Source organism: Aethina tumida, chromosome 5 (genome assembly GCF_024364675.1).
Source record: "Aethina tumida isolate Nest 87 chromosome 5, icAetTumi1.1, whole genome shotgun sequence".
Lineage (NCBI taxonomy): Eukaryota > Metazoa > Arthropoda > Insecta > Coleoptera > Nitidulidae > Aethina > Aethina tumida.
Genome location: NC_065439.1, coordinates 11,741,117 through 11,757,016, shown reverse-complemented (window position 1 = coordinate 11,757,016; position 15,900 = coordinate 11,741,117). Strand labels below are relative to the sequence as shown.

The following is a 15,900-nucleotide window of genomic DNA, read 5'->3' as shown; positions in this document are numbered from 1 at the left end:
TTTAGAAATTCTTGGATTAATATTTTTATTTAAATTTTCTATCTACAATATATTCTTTTTTGTAAATAAAATGTTGAAGAACAGCTTAGTTCTAGAAAATAATCTTGTTTTAAAATTCTTTGACTAAAATTTATATAAATTTTCCACCTAAAAGATTATATTTTCTGAAATATTGTTTAGTACTAGAAAATTGTTGTTTTCTAGAAATTTATTGTTTAATATTTCATTTCAACTCTACACCAACATTTTTTCCTGTTGGACAGGCAATGGAAAACAATTTTGTTTTCCTATGAAAATCGGTTCCAATTATTCAAATCTGATGGCATTTAGTCTAGGCCAGCACAAAGCCCAATCCAATTAAAACTTTGGGGATGAAATTAGTTCAAAAATCCATGCAAAAAGACTGTCAAATTTGAATGAACTCTACGAAGAAGTTCAAAATAAGTGGAAAGGAATATTATATCGAAAAGCCATTAAAATCGATGAAAAAAGATGTTTAGAAGTTATTATAAATAATAGATATGCTACAAGTTACTAAATAAACGAAGGCTAAATGTACGTAAGGTTGTTTTAGTTTATAGTTGCTCTACTCTTGACTTCTGAATTGTTTTCAAATATTAATAAATATCTAACTAATAACCAATTATATTGCCTTATTACTCTTATCAAATATACTGCATAACTGAAAACAATATGAATATTTAGGTACACTTTTGACAAGACCGTAAACCTAAGAATAAAATAAGATGGTCTCTGTAGTAGAAAATCAGCAAAGAAACCTTTTATTTCTGGAAAAAATAAGCAGTCTACTCTGTCATGGGGACTGGACAGGTAATGGAAAACAATTTTGTTTTCCGATAAAAGTCGGTTCCAATTATCCAAATCTGATGACATTTGGTCTTGGTCAGCACAAAGCCCAGACCTCGATCCATTTGAAAACCTTTGGGATGAAATTAATCCAAAAATCCATGTAAAAAGGCTGTCAAATTTGAATGAACTCTACGAAGAAATATCGAACGATTATATTGAAAAGTCATTAGAAGTTATTAAATATAATGGATATGCTACTAGTTACTAAATAAAGGAAGGGTAAATGTAAGTTAGGTTATTTTATTTTATAGTTGCTCTGATTTTGACGTCTGAATTGTTTTCAAATATTAATAAATACCTATCTCATAAATAATTCTATTGACGTATTATTGTTATCAAATATACTGCGTAACTGAGAATAATATGAATATTTAAACGTATACTTTTGTCAAGACAAATAAATATGAGTGATAGTGTATAAATATATATCATAACATTTGTTAGAAAAGAATAACCTATCATATATCTATCTATATATCGTTCTATGAGTTTAAAAGGAGGAACAGGGTTGTTTTGTGGGCGGCCGACTAGTCGGACATGGAAATAATTTGGTTTGCTAATTAATATCGACGTTGATTTGTTTTAATGACGGATTAGCGAAATTAAGTTGGACGGGCATCCGCATTCGCTCGAGCCACTTCACAAAGTTATTTACTGGGTCAGGATGTCACCACTAATGCAATAATGTCCAATAGACTTTGATTCTAATTTGGTCAATTATTTGCTCTTCCGTTTGTTCCGTTCCACGATGCGACGTACTTGACCGCCACACTCTTTCCACAATCCTTCCGCACTCGAAAGGATTTCGTTGTCTGAGTGTTCATCACAACTATCTATCTATCTATCTATGAGAGCTGTAGGCGAAAGGGGGAACGAAAAAGCAAACTGATAATCTATGGTTTATTTTAAAAATTATTCTATACAAAATACTTATACAATATTTAAGTGGTACTGTTAAAAACATCGGATCAATAAATAAAATAAATCTACTATATATAAAACTATATAGTACATCAACGGTTATGTACAAATAATTATTTACATACAATGCATTTTTCTGTCCGAATAAACAATTTAAATGTGTATTTATTTCCACCGAATACAAATAATAGTAATATTCACAATTTGCTGTTATTCTCAATAACATTTTCGATCTTCTCAACATTAATTACGTGGTTGTTCTCGTAGTCACGTGGTACCTTGACGTCCTCCATTTGAATTTTCGAATTGTCCTTCTTGGCCTTTTCCTGCTGGAACAAAATCCTTAAGTAGTAGCAGGGAAAGACGACACATTTCCCAGCCGGTTCTTCGGCGTCGATGTAAACGCCGCGTACTAGCAACGAATTTGAACAGCCCAACAATATCAGAATGATCAGACAGACCCAGTGGGTTATCCAGCAGCTCAGTTCCAAATTATCTAAAAATAACCACAGTAAGAACAATTATCAACAGGGGAAAATGACCAGTCATTTACTCGGTAGGAAATAGAGGTTGAGGAGGTTCCAGATCCCCCGCCAAACGTTCACGGTGCCGAAGAAGGAGAAGAGGATGAAGAAGTCGGCGACAATGAGTCTGGTCGCACCGGTCGCCCGGTCGCACATCCATCTCAACATCGGCTGCAGCAGGAAGGCGACCGCCACCGTGGCGTAACCAATTATCTGAAAAACGATGCCACTTCTATGAAAATGAGCCGATTTGTGGAATTGCATGTAATTGAGGCGGCATTTTAAATTGCGATCATTTTAAGACAAGATCTGGCCTTCATTCATTACATCATTACTTCCTAGTACTTTTTTTATTATAATTGTGTAAAAGACAAGTCCAATTTTGTACATGCAAAATTGTTTTGTTCGATGTATTAAACGAACCGTGTATATTAGTACTAATTAATTATTATTAATTATTTTGTACAGGGCCAAATGATCTAGGTGTACCTAACCGTTTGATTACCAATTCTTATACCTTGTAAAATGTTATTTCTTATACAAATAATATCAACTACACAATTTTTTATCGATTACCATATTATTTTTAACTGACTCATTGAATACTTACCAAACTCAGCCAAGCAGACATAATTTGGTCATCGGGGAATAAGAATATGTCGATTAAGACCCAAGCACCTCGCCATACGAATACCACCAGTGTTCCTACGACTAATATGGAAAATAAACAGTCTAATATGTACAATGATGTCTTCTCTTCCGCCTACAACAAACAAATAATACACATAATAATAAAAATTACATAATTATATTTATTAATATCCTTTTACTAATGTTTATATTTTATTAATTATCAAAAAATGACAAAAACAATTTAACAAACAAATTAAATTTATCAACCACCAAACAAGGCTATAAATATATTCTGTGTTATTCAACTTGTAAACTAATTTGGGTTTAATTAAACTTTTTGCTGGAAATAACAAATGATGAATAATAATTTCATATTATTAATTACAGGACAACATATAATAATATTTTTCTTGTACTAATAATGTTAAATTACACAGACAAGATATTTCAATCACAGTATAAATAAATATGTATTCAAATTTTTTTAACCATGTCCAATTTATAAACATTTATTTAATAAAGTTACATTGATTGACAAAATAAATAAAATAGCATTATTATTTTTTATTAAGATTTACGTCACAAATTGATAGTTCATTTATATAAATAAAAACTTGTTTGAAATTAGTTTAAATAAAAGTTTTAACAGAATTAATCAGAAAAAATATTAAAATTTAGTTCAATTGTAATTTAAAAATTAATTTCATGTCTTAAGAAATAATTGGGTGAAAGTTCAATAACCAAGATTTAAAATTAATCAATTTTTTTGTTGAAAAAAAGAATCGATATATCAAATTTATTAATATTCATACAAGTGATTGGCAATTTGATTATTATTTTTGCCTACAGTGTTTACATAAATTATGTTAATAAAGTTTTTTTTTTCTTCTCATTTTAACATGCCTTAAATACATAAATAGTAATTGCGTTATATACGTTATAAATTAAATATTTAGTTTTAAAAATTATTTATTTATATTAAAAATCTTGTCAATAAATAACAGATTAAAATGTATAAATATGAACGGAAGTGATGCACACAGACTTTCTCGAAATTTGTATAATTTTAATTTGTCAGAAATCATATCTGACCAGGAACTTAATTAATAAAATTGGGTACTTCAAAATACGTTGTACAAGAACGGTGTGAAAGGGAAGAAGAGAGCCAAGTCAAAGATCAGTTGGTTGGAGCGACTCACCGACACCCGAAACATGGTGAGCACCTCGAAGTAACCCTTAGCCGAGTCCGGCACGATGGCGAACGGACACCCGGACAGATTCCTGAGCGCCCGAATCGCCATCAGGGCGACGACGCCGACCGCCGTGATCGCCCCCACGGTCATCACCTCACCCTTTGTGTGTAACGTAAGCATGTTCCAGGGACCGCGCCACCCGTTCACGCACACGAACGCGAAACACACCGTGTACACCCTGGAGCAAATGTAGAAGAGCAGCTTCCGATCGGGGCGGACGTGCCGTTCGATCGACTTCTGGCCGAGGGTGAAGACCAGGTGGCCGAAGACGCCGACGACTGTCGACACGGTGGCACTGAGCATATCGTCTTCGGGCCACGCGAGGAGGTCCATCAGACACCAGACGCTACGCCAATAGCCGACGACGCAGGGCGCCACCACCAGGGAGGAGAGCAGGCTGTCCAGGACGGTGAGCAGGGCGTACCGGCGGCCGCCCCCGGGCGCAGACCCCTCCGCAATGCTGGCCCTCATCGTTCGTTCGCGTCTTCACTGATCAGGTGTTGGACATTTTTTCTCTTCCTCGCTATTTTTTATCAGGATATTAGAGACGGACTAAATCGGATGAGTGACGGGCTCACCCTAGGCCAACTCTACTTTGGTAGGGGACACCACGTGATGTGCTGGCTAAATTGATGGACCGCGAAACCGTTGCTCGCCGTAGCCAGCAGGGGTTCTGATACATCGCGTTTTTCCTTCGACGTCGCGTTTCTTTTTATTTCGGTTTCTTCTTTTTCTTTGCGTTATGGAGTCTTATTGAAGAAGACGTTTTTGGCAAATGATAAACAAGTCATTGTTTGTTATGTACAAAAATATACTTCTGTTGCGTCACTGTTTTAATCTGCAATATTCCACAAATTCCTAACCGATAACATTAGACACGTGTCATAAAAATGCAATGTTTACTAATAGCGTTATACACAATTACACTTTATTATTGTTTTTTTAAGTGGAATTGTTAATTGACCACAACTTTTGATAAAGGTGTGAAAAAACACTAATCCAGGTCAATACCAAAAAAAAGAAGATTAAACCACCGTTGAAATTAAATCAAGGTACAATTATTAAGGTTAAAGGCGCCACTTTCATAATAAATTTAAATGAATAAAAAACAAAACCACTTGTAAAACCATGCACATAAATGCACTTCAGTCAAGATTTATAACTACCTGGTTGATCAACATTGACCACCTTTCGTTGTTTATAAATCTTAATCACTTCATTCTTCTTTAAAATTTAAGTTTTGTAATATAATAAAACCATACAAACTCGATGATTGTGATAAATGAATGTAAAAAACTAATTTATTTTTTATCATTTGCTCATAGTCACTCAAACATCAAGTCATAGACATACAAGTATATAATGGTCTAAAATGTTCAACCAATATTGATCAGTTTTCTTTCTTCTATAATCAGTTTTTTCTTTAGTTATTTTTTCTTTAGAACAGTACAAGTTTTCTAACAATATAAAAGTACTAAAAATAAATTTCATTTAGTTTATTGTAAGTTGTAAAGTGGACATAGATAACCATGAAATGACTTCATAACTATAATAGTTCAATTACTGTTTAAGTTTAAAATGATAACTCACTTTTTGTCATTAACTCACTGAAGTACCATCATAATGATTTGAAAAACTCGTTAACTTTTATCGACATTATACAAAAAACTCAAAACGCAAATTTACGTTAAAACTGCCATTTTTAATGACCTTCATATATCATAATTTATATAAAAATAATTTTTCATCTTAAAAGGATTTTTTTAATAGAATTAGCATAAAATAAAGAAAATATGTCAAAAACAATTTGTATAAATATAATAAATATTATATTTTAACATTTTTGAATACAGCATATGGTATTTGAAAGCTTTTTTGTGTCAAATTTAAATTTATTTTCATATGAAATTGGCTTAATGAGTTCATAAATTAGCTTAGCTGTGATGTCAGTGATATTGAAGTTGAACAACATCAAGGTCATCTTGAAACTTTATCAGGGATTTATAGACTAGCCATTAAACTGCCATGAATGAACCCTTAGACAAAAGCTTCATTCAATGAGTTGAATCAAAAAGTTTGACTAATGGATTCCACCTAAAACAGTTAGTTGTAAAGTGGATATAGACAACCATGAAATGACTTCGTAACTATAGCAGTTCAGTTACTGTTTAAGTTTGAAATGATAACTCATTTTTTGTCATTGACTCACTGATGTACCATCAAAATGATTTAAGAAGCTCGTTTACTTTTTTCGACATTATACATAAAAACTTAGCAAATTCACATTAAAAATTCCATGTTTATTAAGCAATTGCTTTCATGTACCACAATTTTTATAAAAATGATTTTTTCATCTTAAAATGATTTTTTTCATAGAATTAGCACAATATAAGGAAAATATGCCAAAAACAATTTGTATAAATATAATAAATATTATATTTTAACATTTTTGAATACAGCATATATTTGAAAACTTTTTTGTGTTAAATTTAAATTTATTTTCATATGAAATTGACTTAACGAGTTCAAAAATCAGCTTAGCTGTGATGTCAGTAATATTGAAGATGAACAACATCAAGGTCGTCTTGAAACTTTATCAGGGATTTATAGGTTAGTCATTAAACTGTCATGAATCAACCGTTAAACAAAAGCTTCATTCAATGAGTTTCATCAAAAAGTTTGACTAATGAATTCAACCTAAAATAGTTAGTTGTAAAGTGGATATAGACGACCATGAAATGGTTTCATAACTATGGTAGTTCAGTTACTGTTTAAATTCAAAACGATAACTTATTTTTTGTCATTAACTCATAAGTACCATCATATTGATTTAAAAAGTTCGTTTACTTTTTTCAACATTATACAAAAAAACTGAACAAATTCACATTAAAAATGCCATTTTTACTGACCAATATATGTGATTTTTCATCTTCAACAGATGTTTAATTATTAATTATTCGTATGTTTGGTACACACTAACACATAAAAAATTGTCGATCATCTAAAAAATTTTACATACCACATCACAGAATCGTTTCACCAAGACAATTGGCACTTTAAGTAAATTCGAGAGCAAATTTTCCGGTCGTGCATCCAAATGTGTCTGATGTCGCACGATTGTGTGCATCCAGATAATTAAAATAATCATTTTACGGTAGAAATCCCTTCAGAATTGCACTTTCGAACTGCACAGAACGAGCAGAGAAACTTCAGTTCTTGTGCGAGAATGACAGGAAAAGCCTCGTCCGATTTTGGTTTGTACAAAGAGGAAAATGACAAACGTAAAAGTGGTGTTATTAAGATTTTCCTTATTATTGGTGTTGTAGTGTTCATTGTATTTCTGGTGAGTATTCACTATTTTTTACATACAGTTTTTTTCATACAGTATTATAATGTTTTAGAGTCTTTATGCAATAGTGAGGTTGATAAACAGTTCAGAAAATACAAAAGCTGAGGAAATAGTGGCGGAAAAATTATACTACGCTGAATCGAAAAAACGCGAATCAATAGAAGATCCATCCCCGTTCCGACCTAAACTAATCGGTCCTCCACCTCATCATTTCACCACTACAACAGAAAAAGTTACTACATTAAACTACCCCCAGTTAACGAACTACCGAAACAAATACTATCCGAAAAACATCCAAGACATCATAGGTTACGTGAACCGTCCGAGAAGAACGAGGAAACATAAGATCAAAGAGCCGAGTCAAAGTCAAAGTCAGACCAGTTACAACCTGACGATGTTGGGTAGCGCCTTTTCGACCGGCGATCCATTTTATTCGTACAAACCACAGGACCCGAGCGACATTAATTTACTCGCCACCGCCAGTTTTCGATTCGCACCGCCCGTTTGGAGTGCAAGGCCCAAATTGTTGAAACAACCCCAGCCCAGTTTGGCGGAGAAGTCCAACTCCAACATACACGAGACCTACGATCCAACCAAACCCGTGTCTATTGTATTAAATATTTATCCGATGAACAACGAAGTTTTTGAAGTTTTGAACAGGATCGGTTACAAAAATGGGATGAAATTAACTGGGGGTGATCCGAGGAATGGAGGAATGATGAATTTGCAAATGAATCTTTATCCCAATTCTGTGGATAATGAAAAAAACAATTATTGAAGGAATTTATAAAGTTTTTTTGTTAAATAATAAATGTGTGGAATATTATTTTAATTTAAATAAATGTTGTTGACAAAGTTTTGATATTTTCTTTTTAAAAATGTATTTACGAATAAAAAAAATCTACTTACTTTGGTTTTAAAATAAGATGGAAACAAAAATGATTCATGTAAAAAGTCCATGCAGATCAAAAATGGTGGCCCAGAAATATTAATAACACATTTCAACGCAAAAAGCATCAATAAACATGCCAAAGATAACCACAAACAGTTCCGATACATCCCCAACGGTAAAACAATTCCTTGTTCATTAAACTGGATGTTAAAATAATGATCATGGATCAACCATAAACCGCCCCAATTCAAAATCACCGCCACAAAGAACACATACATGTACAATTTCGATAGCACAATCACAAAAATGTTTTGAGGTGAGTTGATGACGAAGTCGTGGAACAAGTGTTGAACTAGCGAAAAAATAATAATGATGCCAATTCCGGTTAACGCCGATTCCAACCCCGGAAAACGATCTTCGTAAATGACCGTCAGCATCCACAATCCTCTCCACGAACCGACGACACAAGGACACACTACGAATATGGAAATCAACGAATCCATCACGTTCAACATCCGCTTCCGGGTCTTTTTCGGATTGAACAAGTTATAAACGCTGTTGTACTTTTCGTTTTCCGTTTCGTCCGGATTTTGGGGCAGTTCATTATAGCCGGTCATTTTTGCTAATAGACTAAAGTAAAATTGCAAACTTGTCAATTTATATGATTTTTGAAACAATAAAAGCTAAATCTCTTTATTGTCACCTAATTAGGTTCAAAAGATTTAAATGGCTTGAGTAAATTGTTTTATTAATGATAAAATAACATTTTGCCAAATTGACATTTAAAAAATCCGAGTTTTAATTATAGTTTATGTCGTCAGATTGATAAGTTGTTTCTATTGTGACATATTTTTTCGCTAATTTAATACTTAAACAAACAAGGTTTAAAGTAAACACATTATAGAACCCACATGTTGAATTTTAAATACAGTAATCTCCATTAATGCATAGTAAATAGATATAATTATTTTGACAATAGAATCATTGTGGTTTAATTCACATACGAAAAAAGTGAACAAAAAATAAAACGTGTGTTAAATTATACTTGTTTACACGAATAAACACATGACGTGAAAATGAATTTATGTTATATAGCAAAATTTTTCATATAAGTAGCACAAAATAAGGAAAATATGCCAATAACAATTTGTATAAATATAATAAATATTATATTTTAACATTTTTGAATTTGAATTTGAATTTAAATTTATTTTCATATGAAATTGGCTTAATGAGCCAGCCAGCTTAGCTGTGATGCCAGTGATATTGAAGATGAACAATATCAAGATCGTCTTGAAACTTTATCAGGGATTACAGGCTAGTCATTAAACTGCCATGAATCAACCCTTAAAGAAAAGCTTCATACAAAGAGTTTCATCAAAAAGTTTGGCTAATGGATTCCACCTAAAGTAGTTAGTTGTAAAGTGGATATAAAAAATCATGAAGTGACTTCATAACTATAGTAGTTCAGTTACTGTTTAAGTTTAAAATGATATCTCATTTTTTGTCATTAGCTTACTGAAGTAACATCATAATGATTTGAAAAGCTCGTTTACTTTCTTCTACATTATACAAAAAACTGAGCAAATTCACATTAAAAATGCCATTTTTATTGACCAATATGTGCCTTCATGTACCACAACTTGTATAAAAATGATTTTTCATCTTAAAAGGATTTTTTTCATAGAATTAGCACAAAATAAGGAAAATATGCCAAAAATAATTTGTGTAAATGTAATAAATATTATATTTTAACATTCTGAATACTGTATATGGTAAATTTTAATATTTAAATTTATTAAATTTTAAAGTGTGAAATTTTAAATTTAAGATTTAATGAATTTAAATTTTAAATTTTGAAATTTTAGATTATAAAATTTAAATTTGTCAAATTTTAAATTTTGAATTTTAAATTTATTAATTTTAAAATTTGAATTTATTAATTTTAAAATTTTAAATTTTGGATTTAAAATTATTAAATTTTAAATTTTGAAATCATAAAATTTAAGTTTATTAAATTTTAAATTTTAAACCACCACCAAGAAGCCAAACGATCAACGTAACTGTGTACTAATCACAAATTGACAGATTTCTTGAAAAACTTATCCAAATATGAAATTCTTTATTCGACAGAAAAATAAATCTCCTTCTTCATGACTTTGCAAAACCTTATCACATTAGAGATTTAAAGGAAGCTTCTAAATATTAAATAAGAAGTTCTACCTCATCCTCCATATTTTCTAAATATTTCCTCATTGATATGTTCTAATTTTTTACTTAATAAACGAATTCATTCTTAAGGTTAGAACTGAGGTTAATCTTTTCTTCAGCTTTATATGCTCAACATTTTTTCTTGTGACACAAATTTGCTTGTCAAAAATTCTTAATTATGATCATTTTAACGAATAAAACTTATTTTATAGAAAGTTATCTCCTTTTATGTGAACCTTAAAGGTTCAAAATGTTATATTAAAGCTCTTTATACGATCTAATCAAGTAAAGAAATTATTTTTAGTCATTTTTCTATGATGCTTAAAATGATATATTTTCTATTAAAAGTACATTTTCACATAAACTAGTATTATAGGATTAAGTCAGTGATTTACTTACATCAGTTTTGTAGTACGTAGGAAATTTAAAATACTCTCTGATTTGATCCAAATAGATGACGAAGGGTGGCGCCCCGACATTTTTGAACGAACGCATCGCCACCAAAACAGCCATCATTACAAAAGTCGCAATAGTCTGATCCACATATTTCCCTGCCACAACAACCCCCCCGACCAATTGAAACTCGAAAAATTGATCGTACAACGTCCACAAACCGACCCAATTCAGTATAACCGCGACGTGAAAAACGTATGTGTACAATCTAGAGAAGGCAATCACGAACATCTTCCAAAGGGTTGTATCGCGGTCGCTGACGAAAACTGTGTGCAGGGCGTTTTGGGCGAACGCGAAGATTAAATGGATTCCCATGCCAGCTAATGCGGTTTCGAGGGGTGGAAAATATATTTCGATCAGTATCCAGATTCCTCTCCAACCACCGATAACGCATGGACCTACTATTAGAATCGAGATGAAGGAATCAAACACGTTTAACATCCGCTTCCGCTTTTTGTTCCCGTTGAACACGTTGAACGCGCTGTTCGTGAACGAAGTCACTTGACATTCTCCGTTCTCTTCGCTTTCTTGGCGAGAAACCGGCTGGTATTCGGGCATTTTTGATGACTAAAGTAAAACTGATTTCAATTGAGTTGTTAGCTAGCTTGTTGATTTTCTTTTTGGCTATTTTTCGCTGTTGTTAATTGGAAAAACTAATAAATTAATTGAAAATGTAAATCTATCAAAGTATTAATAATCAAGGCGTATCAGGATGTGTCAACTGTGTTAAGTAATTGTTATTGGTCTGATGATTGTCATAATTGTGCTAACTGATTGTTTTTTAATTTGGTGTTTGTTATAAATTGCTTTGGAATGTCGTAAGCATATTAGTAGTAAAACAAACTTACTTTAACTTTGAAGTAGGTGGGAAAGAGTAAAATCTCGCTGGTGTCCAGATCTAAAGCGATTTCGAAGGGCACAGATATTACGTTTTTGAGCACTTTCATCAACATCACAATCACCAAAACCACCAAAAATACAACATTCGAAACATGACTAGTGTGCGGCAAAGCTATTCCTCCTTTGGTCTCATCCACTTCTGTCAACAGATCATAAACCTCCCAGCCTCCATACCAGGTCAGCATGGTAGAAATATAAAAGATCAAGATATAAACCTTGATAAGAATGAAACTGATGATCGACCAGATCTTGCTCTTATTGTCACCGGTTAAAATGTCGTGGAAATGATTCTGCACCAGAGCCAATACAATGTGGATACCATTCCCAATCACAAAGCTCTCCACAGGGGGAAACAATCGGGGATACAGCAACATCAGTTCCCAAACACCTCTCCATCCCCCAACCACACATGGAGCCACCACAAAGAACGAAATCAAGATGTCTAAGGTGCTCAGAACTTTCTTCTTGTATCGTTTCTTCCCGGGAAGACTGAACACGCTTCCCAACTTCTCCAAACGGGGCTTTTGATTGTTTAAAAGAGATTCTTCGATGCATATTTGTTCGTTCAGGTTCTTTTGGTCATCGATGTTGTTGTTTTTTTGTAATGTAGAGTAGTGATGGGTGCTCGTCACCATGGTCCATTTATGGCCTACAAATAAACTGGGTTTTCTATTCCGTGATAAGCAAATAAAACAACATCGTTTCCAAATACACAAACAAGCTTAACATTGATAAGAAATATTCCGTCTTCTGATTATATTACCACGGGGAGATTAATTAAATCAATACATACATTTTAGTTTTTAATAAAATCAAACCATTTTTCTTTGAATAATGCAGAATAAAAATACACAAAACAAATTTATATTGCAAAAGTATATCTTACTAGACACAATAGGCAATTTTTTAAAACTACTAGAAAGTTTGTAGAAAGTTTCATACAACAGGTACAAATACAAAATGAAACCAATTTAGAAAAATTAATTAACTAATTGATTTTACTCACATTGAACTAAAAACCCAACGTGCTAACAGAACAAACAGCAAACTGGAAATGTATCCTAATCTTTTCGTGTGAATCATATCACAATTTACAATTCAATAAATAGATAAAACTTCTTGAACTTTACTAATCCGATAATTTTTCAACAAACGTCTAGAAAGATATTCCATTAAAACAATTCAATCTGATTAAGTCACATCGCATTTTAAGTGGAAAATTAAGTAGATTTTTAATTAGTGATTTTATACACGAGGCACTTATTGCACTGATTTATTTTTTTGTCAACGTAAGTGTCCATAATTTATACATTACTGATATCATTAATTACAATGTTACGATGTTTTTTAACACAATTCATCCTGTCCAAACAAAAAGGTCAGAGATATTTTATTGCGAGGAAGTCTTGAGGGTTTTTTTATTCAAATTGCACACAGAAGAAAATTAAATAATCACATTTAAGATGGTAATTGCATCTAAATCAAACGCTTTACACCGAATTGTTGTATAAAGGCAATTAGGCCGAATAATGCGCCTCGTGCGTATTTGAATAATAATTTCCTGACATTCAAGGTCGGCTCTCTGTTCTTGTTTATTTGTATAAATGGTGTTGTGACAGTACACGAATTTCCAAAAAATTTACAATATAAACAGATAATTTTTTTTTAATTAATTTAGAAACTTAACATCATGGACTTTCAACGTTTGATTTAGCTTTCTTATTGGCTTAAAAATGATGAATAAATAAATAAATACCTTTTAGACTGATGCAAATTTCCTCAAGTTGTGGAAAGAGTCGTGTTATTGTTATGAATAAAATTTATCTAAAATTAAAACGTTTTTGTCTCATTTGTCTCGTAAACATTGAAGTGTCTGGAAAATCACTAAAAAATAAGGACAATGAAACGCGTTGTTTGAGCGTCAACAAGATTTGTATAGGACGTACCCAACAATTCTTTTATCAAGTGGCAAATGCCGATGGTCTTAAAAGATTCAACTATATTTAGAATTCATGATTATATTTATTAACATTTGTTTAAATTAGTCTGTTTTTAAAAAACATTAGAGTTTGTCACAATATAAATTTTACTCACCATAATATACTCAATTTAAAGTTTAGAAGAAAAATAAATGATGTATGTATGTCTAGAGCAAATTTGATAACAATAATCAGATAATTGTATTATCTCATCAAAATTAATTAACCCACCAGATTAATCATATTTCACGTGATTGAAAATTCGTTATATTCAGTGGCGACTGCTCAGATGAGGGAGTGCCTCACCTATGAAAATGTTTAATTTCATTGACATAATGTTAATATTAAAAAGAATATTTATTAACATTTTTTATCTTGTAATGATTTTAAGTAGAATATAACATGTTGTAAAACCGAGAATAGTTTAATATTAAATTTCAATTAATATTTTGTGCGAAAGTACTTCAGATGCACTTTTAAATGTTTTAAAGGTTTATAAATAAACTTTAAATAATTTATTTGGTTCGCGCTTTAAGATCCGGCCATTGTTTTAATGGCAGGAGAGCTGAAGCGTGCCTGTGTCCAATGAGGTATCTCAAAATACCATCACAAATAAGTTTCCAAATGTTACCGAATGTTCTCGATTATTCATTTTCAGAAACTTGTTCATTGTGTGTGTATCTGATGGATTTGAAATTAAAACAAGTCTATTTGTTTTAATGATAGGGGAGCTGAGGCATACCTGTGGCCAATGAGGTAACTTAAAATACCAACACAAACAAGTTTCCGAATGTTCCCGAATGTTCTCGATTATTCAATTTCACAAACTTGTTCATCTTAAAATTAAAACAAGTCGAAATTTTTGATATTATTATTCTTGAATTCCAAATACGGTTGAACAATTTAGATAAATTACATATTTTTGATTGAGTTTTAAAATATTCGATGATTTTTTCAACTTGTTTAAAAATTTAATCGAAAAGTAAAATTTTTTTAATTACAATTATCTGAAAAACGAGCAGTCTATTACGGGAATAATTTAATTGAAGGCTGTAATACATCTTTATAGATATTAAATAACTTTCGGGAAAATGGTCTGAATTGTATAAATTAATATTACAATTAATCAATGAATTAATTTCAAACAACGTCGAATTCCGTTATTTTTTTTTAAATTTCCCTACTATTTTAAACACTTTTTGGTAAGAATTCCTTACACATCCACATTGGTTCTGGACACTTCCTAAATATTTTTATACAACTGACTAACTAGAATTTTTCCTACTTTATTTATTTATACTATCGTCATTTTTACACCATTAAAAATATCAACACACCTAATTCTCTTTTTACAGTGTAAAAAGAAATAATTTTATTAGCTGTAAACAATATTATAAAATTCTTGTTACAGTTCACTTAAGAATTTATTTCGTGCTTACACAATTAAATTAGTAATAAACTTGGAAAAAAATGAATAAATATCTGAAATTCATGAATATAAAAATTCGCAGAATATTGATATTCGTATTAAAATAATTCATGTAATTCGTTTTTTTTTTTTTTTTGTTTTAACTTGTGTTAAATAAAATTCTTGTAAAAAGAGAAATAGGGGTACATTTTTTTATTATATATATGTGCCTCACCAGATTCAAACCTCACGAGTCGCCAGTGGTTGTATTATGTATCAAATAAAACAATAATTTTACAATCATCTTTATTTTGTATAACAATATGTTAACAAGAAATGGATAATCGAAGAAATAAAACAAACATTTTATACAAAATCACACATATCCTTATTCAAAAATCACATTAACATGAACATACAAAGGCACGTAAATCTTAAAGCAAATATTAAAGTTTTGTCTCGTTTAATTGAAATAAGTTTGTTAATTGGCTGAATTAATGAGGGAAA

The 15,900-nt window shown here is 31.4% G+C and overlaps 2 protein-coding genes across 4 annotated transcripts; one reads left to right on the top strand and one right to left on the bottom strand.

Moving 5' to 3' along the window:
• Positions 1-1,756: 1,756 nt before the first annotated feature.
• On the bottom strand, positions 1,757-13,900 carry LOC109593929 (uncharacterized). 3 transcript variants are annotated; one of them, XM_049967286.1, is made up of 5 exons: positions 13,763-13,900; positions 11,955-12,655; positions 2,926-3,078; positions 2,345-2,528; positions 1,757-2,287 (listed from the first exon to the last, which is right to left on the bottom strand). In XM_049967286.1, the coding sequence occupies exons 2-5, from the start codon at positions 12,639-12,641 to the stop codon at positions 1,989-1,991; spliced, it is 1,323 nt and encodes a 440-aa protein (XP_049823243.1). In that variant the 5' UTR covers positions 12,642-12,655; positions 13,763-13,900; the 3' UTR covers positions 1,757-1,988. The 3 variants fall into 3 exon arrangements, with proteins under 3 accessions (XP_049823243.1, XP_049823242.1, XP_019864621.2); XM_049967285.1 differs by lacking the exon at positions 13,763-13,900 and adding an exon at positions 13,013-13,150; XM_020009062.2 differs by lacking the exons at positions 11,955-12,655; positions 13,763-13,900 and adding an exon at positions 4,148-5,451.
• On the top strand, positions 7,227-8,443 carry LOC109593887 (uncharacterized). The gene is made up of 2 exons (XM_020009015.2): positions 7,227-7,544; positions 7,603-8,443. Exons 1-2 carry the CDS (start codon positions 7,428-7,430, stop codon positions 8,326-8,328), a joined length of 843 nt encoding a protein of 280 aa, XP_019864574.2. The 5' UTR covers positions 7,227-7,427; the 3' UTR covers positions 8,329-8,443.
• Positions 13,901-15,900: the final 2,000 nt, after the last annotated feature.

What these genes read in the sequence shown, in the direction of transcription:
- LOC109593929 (XM_049967286.1), bottom strand. Translation starts at nt 12,641, where the DNA reads ATGGTGACGAGCACCCATCACTACTCTACATTACAAAAAAACAACAAC. An exon ending in TGTCTGCTTGGCTGAGTTTG is followed by an intron (nt 2,529 to 2,925) that starts GTAAGTATTCAA and finishes ATCGTTTTTCAG; the next exon opens with ATAATTGGTTACGCCACGGT. An exon ending in CAACCTCTATTTCCTACCGA is followed by an intron (nt 2,288 to 2,344) that starts GTAAATGACTGG and finishes GGTTATTTTTAG; the next exon opens with ATAATTTGGAACTGAGCTGC.
- LOC109593887 (XM_020009015.2), top strand. Translation starts at nt 7,428, where the DNA reads ATGACAGGAAAAGCCTCGTCCGATTTTGGTTTGTACAAAGAGGAAAAT. An exon ending in TAGTGTTCATTGTATTTCTG is followed by an intron (nt 7,545 to 7,602) that starts GTGAGTATTCAC and finishes ATAATGTTTTAG; the next exon opens with AGTCTTTATGCAATAGTGAG.